Source organism: Arachis duranensis, chromosome 8, assembly GCF_000817695.3.
Source record: "Arachis duranensis cultivar V14167 chromosome 8, aradu.V14167.gnm2.J7QH, whole genome shotgun sequence".
NCBI classification, from domain to species: domain Eukaryota; kingdom Viridiplantae; phylum Streptophyta; class Magnoliopsida; order Fabales; family Fabaceae; genus Arachis; species Arachis duranensis.
In genome coordinates, this window is record NC_029779.3 from 9233199 (window position 1) to 9241652 (window position 8454).

General features: G+C 26.9%; 1 protein-coding gene across 1 annotated transcript in view; it reads right to left on the reverse strand.

The window, feature by feature from the left end:
* LOC107460555 (probable indole-3-pyruvate monooxygenase YUCCA10) overlaps window positions 1-2592 on the reverse strand; it is a 3046-nt gene extending 454 nt beyond the window's left edge. The window contains exons 1-3 of the mRNA XM_021128710.2: window positions 1975-2592; window positions 763-996; window positions 301-426 (exon numbers count right to left, since the gene is read on the reverse strand). Of these exons, the coding sequence (XP_020984369.2) occupies window positions 301-426; window positions 763-996; window positions 1975-2592 (978 nt within the window). The remainder of the gene's footprint in view (window positions 1-300; window positions 427-762; window positions 997-1974) is intronic.
* Window positions 2593-8454: the final 5862 nt, after the last annotated feature.

An 8454-nucleotide genomic window follows, 5' to 3' on the forward strand; every position in this document is an offset into this window, starting at 1 on the left:
ATAATTTTAATAATTAATTTTAATATATACTTAAAATAGTTAATATTTTTAGAACACGGTTCGCTAATGCTTGCTCTAATAACATTTATAACAACCAATTTAATTTAATCTCTATGTGAAAAAAATTAAAACAGTATTATTAAGAAGACAACAAATAATCCGTTCAAATAATCTAAATTTATTTTATTATGCATTTATTTATAATAGAGTAAATTAAATAAAATAAAAAAATAAGTGTTGACAGTAGTTTTTTACTAATATTTTTTTGATACTAAATATTTTTGAATTATAAATATTCACCTTAAGCCACGTGAGCACATTGGTTCTGTATCCAGTAGCAAAGATGATCATATCAAATTGAGCACGTTGTCCATTGGTAAATTGAACTGTTTTAGCTTCCTCAATGTTTAAAATAGCAGGGACGACCTGATTGAAGAGGAAGATCATTATAAATTCCACAGCATCCATTGTTATTCGAGAAATTAATTTATGAAACAAATTAACTTATATATGTCGCTAATTAATACCAAATATGATGCAACCAGCTGAAATCTCTTGTGCTTAAATATATTAAGCCAACTTAGTTTTCTTTACAATGGACATGATGTATGAATTGACTTAATACACGAGCTTTGTTAATCAACATCTTTTAAAAAATTTGGTTTGAAGTTTTTAAAGTAAAAACTTCTCAAAAGTCAAAACATTCAATGTATTAAAAATTCCACAACTCTTGACCACTAAATCAATATAATTATTAATTACCTTCACTTGGCGATTCTTAATCTTTTTGACGCAACCCATGTCAATGATAGGAGTAGTTCCATTCTTGATTTTCATTGCAAAAGGTCCCTCCTTTGGTCTAATCAAACCATACTTAGACATATTTCCATACATTAGTTTGCTCATGAGCACCATGAACTTGTCCACCGTTTTTACCTCAAAGTGTTTCAGCATCGACATTCCCGCGTACATCGTTTCCTTACTAAAGAAATGCATCTAACAAATAATGCCAAATTTTCCATCAAGTTAATTTTAGAGTTAAAATCTCGAACCATGTAACTACAATCGATGGAAGAGAAACGCTATTTCTTTGTGTTATATAAAAAGGTTGATACCAAATCAGTGTAAAAACGGAGAACTAATTTTCCTTTTTTATTTGTATTTTTCAAAATGATTATATTATTTAATTAGAATACACCACCGTACCCATGAATGAATAACACAAAATTACTTCATTCATTCTTCATCTATTTAAAGAATTTAATTAGAGAACCAACTATCTTTTAGCCATTTAACATATATTAAGGTAAATCATATTTTTTATTCTTAATATTTGTAATTTTTTAAATATTTTTAATATTTAATTGTATTTAATTTTATCTCTAACATCTTTTATTTGTATCAAAATTATCCGTAGACATTAATTTTATCTAAAATATTGGGGACAAAATTAAAAATATTTAGTAATGGTTTCGAAACAAATCGAAAATATTAAGGATAAAATTGAATGAATCCAAAATGTTAGAGACAAAATTGAATAAAATTAAATGTTAAAAATATTTTTAAAAAACACTACAAATCTTAGAAACAAAAAATATATCAATTAATTTTTTTAAAATTATTTTTTATTTTAAATTCTAAATTCTAACTAAATCTTGATGCTAAACATTCCAAAAAATAAGAGTTAAAAACATAATTTTACAATAAAAAATTGACTAATATTAACTAATTAAAAACTAATTCTTGTTATTACTATTTTTTCCCAATTTTCAATTAACTTTAAAAGGAATAATAATAATCACTATATCAACTGGTAAATAAAATAGAATAAGATTTTCATCTTAACCATTTTGACCCAATCATTTTAACTTTAAGGTTAATCTAACCCAACCTTATAAAACTAACAAAAAGATCCTTAACACACATGAAAATAAAGTAAATAAAGTTGGAATGAAAAAAAAAAAAAAAACTTACAGGGCTTCTGACAACAATAGATGTATATGCACCACAATTTGAGAGATCATTAGCGATGTCCATTCCAGAATTACCAGATCCAACAACCAAAACATTCTTTCCATAAGTGTCTCTTCCATTCAAATACTTGCTAGAATGAATGTAAACCCCTTCATACTTCTCAAGCCCCTCAATCTCAGGGATATACCCTTCACTATTTTCACCGGTCGCGACCACCAAGAAATCCGAAACATATGTCTCGTAGGTGCCGGAAGATGTGTCCTTTGCAACGACCCTCCATTTGTCACTCCGTTCATAAAGAATAGCAGAGTCCACGGTGCGGTTATATTTGATATTAACATTGAAATATGCAACATAGGACTCTATGTAACGCAAGAACTGAACCCTAGTAATAAAGTTTGGTAAGCTAGCGGGAATTGGATAATGGGGTAGGCTACAAAACTTTTTGTCGAAGTGGAGTTTCAAATTATCATGGGCTCTTTTCCTAAAGAAAGATGCATTGCAATCATCTCTTTCAAGAACAATGTTAGCGATGTTGAGTCTGTTGAGGCACCCAGCGGTTGCTATTCCAGCAGGACCTGCACCCACAATCACAACAGGCACTTCAATCATCTCCATCATTAATTAATATTAATTATATTTTTTGGAGTTATTTAATTGGTAATGCTTGTTGTTTTTGTTTCTGGGCTTGATTTCCTAGGGTGCTGGGCACCTAGTTTTGACCAGGTTCTCTAGTTGAATTTATATTGTAGCTTTAATTGTCACTAATAGGTAGCTGAGTTGTAATCCAGAGTGAAATAGCCTTTTTTTAATAAAATAAATAAATAAAATCGGGACAACCAGTCATTTTTTTGTTTTGGTTTAAGTAAGTTGTTTAGCAATTTTCAGCAAATGAATATAATTTAGAAATTTTTTTAAACATAAATAGATCTATTTACTAAATATTGTCAATTTGTTTAGAAAGATATCTTACTTTTTCTTTTTTGAGCTCTAGCAATTTGTTTATGGTTACAATTTTTAGGGTAAAAATACAAATACAAATACACATTAAAAATAAATTAAACCACACATATATTTATACATAAATACATTAGTGGCTGATTTTAGTGACTAATTTTAGTGTATAAATAACATTTTTTATTCTAGTCTACCTATGTTTACAATGACTATGATAATTATCAAGTATATAAAATTAAAGTTATACTTTTTATATTTTAATAATATTTAAAAAAAATACTATTGAATAATAAAAAATATTATTTTAATTTTAATAACATTTTTAAAAATATTATAGCTACTTTAGACATCTTAACATAGGCATATTAAAAATATTATTATTTAGCAATAATAATTTATTTATAGAAGATGAAAATGAATTTTCTATTCATAAATGATGATATTTATGTGTCGAAATTACTCAACTATTAACCTAGCATTAACTCCGTTGGTAATCTTTCTAGGTGGCACGTTAATGTCTTAATTACGTGACAAACGGGGCCATCCTACATGGAGTTTTGATTTAATTTAAATTTTTTTAAATTTATCTTTTAAACAAATAATTTTTTATTATATTAATTTAAAAAAATTAAAATCAACACATTCAAATAGATTTAATATTTTTTAATTTAAAGTACAAATTTAAAATATAATTTAAGTAAAACTAAAATTTAACAATTCAATTTTATACTTTTTAAACCCTAACACACCTCAAAATACTCTTTAAATATCTCAAAATACATTTTTCACCTACTCATAAAATTTAGATCCACAACACCTCATATCCATTCTCCGTTACTGCGCTCTTCCCTTACTGCGCAGCGCTCCTTCCTCGCCCTATATTCTTCACCTTTCCCGTGCTCTTCTCTCATTGCGCTTTTCCTTTGAGCTGCGCTCTTCCTTCGCACCGCGCTCTTTTTCTATCCTATGCTTCTCCTATCTTCACCATACATGTTCCAATCGTTTATTTTGGTTGGAATTTAGATGTATAATATGCTATTTATCTTTTCCGCCTTCTCTAATAAAAGATTCTATCTTTCTTATATATGTTTTTGTTTGTATTTGAAAGAGAAAATTTCATTCTTGTAAAAATGACTTTAAAGCTATCATAACTAAATAAATATAGTAAGTGTTATCTTCACATCTATCCTTTTATAATTTTAATAATTCTAGATGTGTTTACAAAATATTTAGTTTATTATTTGTTATTTTAGATGTGTTTACATGATTTTATTAAAGAGATTTATATTATATGTATTTTCGGGTGTATTTTAGATATTTTATTTATTATTTATTATTTTGAATGTGCCTTGAATATAATTCAAAATTATACCATAAATCAAATTATTTTTTTCGAAAGGCACCACTAAAAAACTATAAACAACATTTTCTGATCTCTTGTGATAAAAAATTGTCTTTTTAAATCTATATTTTTGTTTGTATTTGAGAGAAAAAATTTCATTCTTATAAATATGATTTTAAAGTTATCATAGCTAAATAAACAGAGTAATTGATATTTTTATGCTTGATAGTATCTATCTTTTTATGATTTTTAATAATTTTAGATGTGTTTATAAAATATTTAATTTGTTATTTATTATTTTAGATGTGTTTACTTAATTTTACCAAAAAAATTATATTATATATATTTTTGGATATATTTTAAAAATATTTTATTTATTATTTTAAATATGTCTTGAATATAACTAAAAAATTATATCATAAATCAAATTACTTTATATATTTTTATTTTATTTTCTTGTCTTTGTCTTTCAAGCTTGGTTGAGTATTAGAATTAATGTTAGTAAACCTAACAATACTTAACAAAAATAAATAAATAAATAAATAATTCTATAAAGTCAAGTGCATATAAAAAGATAGTAATTTGTGTTTAATTAGTTTGGAGTATTTTTTTTTTAAAAAAACTGTGCTTTTAATGTTTCAAAATAAAATAACTAACAGAAATTTAATAATGTAAAAAATTTAAAAATAAAAGAGAAATATAAATAAAAAATTAAACTAAATCTTAATAAATATAATTTTTTAAAAAATTTAAAAATTAATAATTATTTAAAGAAATATTTCAAAGAATAAATATCATTTTTTGAAAACAATTAGGATTAGGATTTAGAAGATAGAAAGTCAATTTATCTTCACGTATTTTATAGAAGGGTTAACACAAAAATGTCCCCGAATTATTTAAATATTGACAAAAATATACTCGAATTTTATTATCAACAAAAATGTATTCAAATAATTTAAACACATGACAACAATATCTAACAATAAATATATATTTTTAAAAAATATCTTAGAAATTAAATTTTGATGTAATGTTTTGCAAGCATAATTATAAAAATAAGATATTATTATACATAAAAATTGGTGATTTTTCATTAAATATATATTTTTTATAATTTTTTTATTAAAAATTAACAATACTTTTAAAAAATCACAAAACAATTTTATTGATGTACATGAGGAAAGAAAACCTGTGTATGATCCCTCTTTCCTACAAGATCTTAGATAAGCTAACATACTCAGCAGCATTATCATTTTGTATTGTTTTTAGTTTTGTGTTTAACTGTAACTCAATTATTTGTTGAAAGTGATTAAAAATTGATTTTAGTTAAACTCTAGACTTAATAAGATAAAGCCTTTGAGAATGCATCAATGAAATTTACAAAGTATAAATTTTTATTATTATCAAATATAGGTGTGTATATATACGTTGTAAGGGTTGTGTATACACTATTTGTAAGGTTGAAAAGGATAAATGATGGGACTTCCCAATACAATAGGCTGAGTAATCTATTTTATTATTAGCTAGAAAAGAAAGATTACAACAAGTACTTAGGGCTTTTGATAAAACACTTTGGTTAGTATGTCCTAATCTAGCATGCCATATTAGGAGACTGTTCTTGTTGTTTAGAGTAGTCACATGAATTGTTAGTGGTGTGTGTATTGCAGTAAAATTGACAAACTTATAAAGACCTTTATCGACCTTCCCTTAAAGCACAATTTCTTTAGTTTCTTGTGATTTAACACAACATTTATTAGCATGAAATTCGAAAAGTACTTTGTTATCACAGCAGAATTGGTGGACATTCATAAAGTTCTTTGTAATTTCATGCACAAACAGAATTTTTCTCAACCAAAACAGCTTAGAGCTCAAATCAGATTTAAAGCACGAATTACCAACTAAATTGATTTTCAAACCTGATCCATTTCCAATGGTCGCTGGTGCAGCTAGCACATTACCGAAGTTGGCTTTAGGCTGGTTAATCCAATTGGTATTTCTGTAGTCTTCTTCATAGTAGTCTTCATTGTACCTGTACAACTGTACCAACATGTTTTGGCTGTGTGACCTATTTTATTGCATACTTGACATTGTGACTTCTCATATTCTGATCTTTCATTCACAAAGTTTCTTGCATCATTCATTCTACCTCTTCCATACTGTCCCCTTCCATATCCATAATAGGCATGTTCTTGCATTCCTCTTCCTTCATTGTACTGTTCTAACATTTTTCTACTACCACTGTATGATTCTTGCATCATTCTGTCACCAGTGTATGAATTTCTGTTTCCTCTATATATTCTACCACCTCAGCTTCGGAAGTCACCTTCGAATCCACCTCTCATTTGCTAATTTTGTCTAAATTGGTAGTGCTGAGCTAAATTAGCCTGAATAAGTGCTTTTGATTTTCGAAATCTTGCTAATATACTTTCATGTGATAGGAGTATTGCTTCTAATTCGCCTACAGTTATACTTTGAGATTTTGATGTTGTCAAAAGTGAAATTATCAATAACGAGTATTCTTCAATCAATCCGTTTAGCATCACATTTACATGGTCACTTTCTTTCACAAATTTACCTACAGAGACTAGTGCATCTATTGTTCCTTTTATTGACAAGATATATTCAGTAACAAAGGCACCAATTTAAATAGTGCTCGGCTTATTCTTTAACTATATTACCTTGGCTTTGATTTGAGAAGAGAAACGTTCTTCCAATCTCTTCCAAACATGACATGTATACACACATTCAATCATTCTTGTTGTGAACGATTTGCTCATTAAAACTAACAGCCATAATTTGAGGAGTGCATCTTGACTTTTTCATTTTTAAAATTTAGGATTCACTATATATGCCGGCTCCACTATTCTTCGACATCAAAAACTGCAAAAGTATTTCTTTTTCTGTGATGTGATTCAGCATGTCATTACCTTCAATTGTTGACTCTACCTAATCTTTTTAATGTAGATAGTTATCTTCATCTAATTTCATTGAAATTGGAGTTATTTTGAATCCTTAGCGCATCGTAGTTGAACCTTGCAGCTGAACAAGTTTGATTTCTTGAATTTTATGGAAACTATGGCACCATAAGCTCTGAGATTTGAAGAGGGGATTGAGTTGAGAATCAGGGATTCAGAGAGAGAGAGAGAGGAGGAAAAACTGGATCTGATTTCATTGCTAGTGAGTAAGTAAAGCTTTATATTTATAAATGAGAACCTATATCCAGAAGGTTGTAAAAGTTGCATCACTTAGACTTGTAACTAACCTTTAGAAATTGAATTGCAAACTAAATTATTAACTGACTTCTAACTGATTTCTCTAAACAGCAACTAATTTCCTAATCTCTTTTAACTGACTCAGTAGTAATTGTTTAAAACTTAAGACAGCAGCTACACTAATACTCCTATCAGGGAGGAAAGGAAAGAAAGAAAGAAAAATATTTGATGAGTCTTACATGTTTTTTATTTTATTATAACTATTAATAATATAATATTATTATATTTATGTAAGTCTTACTTACCTAATAATGTGACATCTTTTAAGAATTTTGAACCTTGTTGTATCAGTTTGGTAATGTATAACATGAGGGTAGGGACAACATTTAAATTATGCATGGCAGCACATGCTAATAAATTACTAACATACTTGGATTGTGAAATATACATGTAAATCACCGGAAGAAAAAATAAATAAATTCTAATATAAAAAAGTAATATAATACTTCAAGGTCTTTTAACGGAAACAAAAAATTTAACTACAATAAGAATTCAATTTGATCATTGTTATTTTCGATAATAACTTATTTAAGGCCATAAATAGTCTTGTCTAATTTATAAACAAGAGTAGGATCAGAAGAGATAAAACCAAGAGGTTGTTGTATGTATATAGTTTCATTCAGTGCGCCATTTAAAAAGGTGTTATTAAAATTATTGGTGCTAACGCTATCCTTGGAAGAGGGGTAAAGAGAAAACAATTCTAATAGTAGTAGGGCGTATTACAGGAGAGTAAATTTGTGAATAGTCTATCCCTTTAATTTGGTGGCATAATGGCATTCCTTGGTCATTAGACGAGTCTTAAGAGTTTGTTTGGATTGACTTATTTTTTAAAATAGATATTTTTTTAATAGACAAAAAATATTTTATATTTGAATATATTTTAATTTTTTTTTTAAATTTTAAAAACAT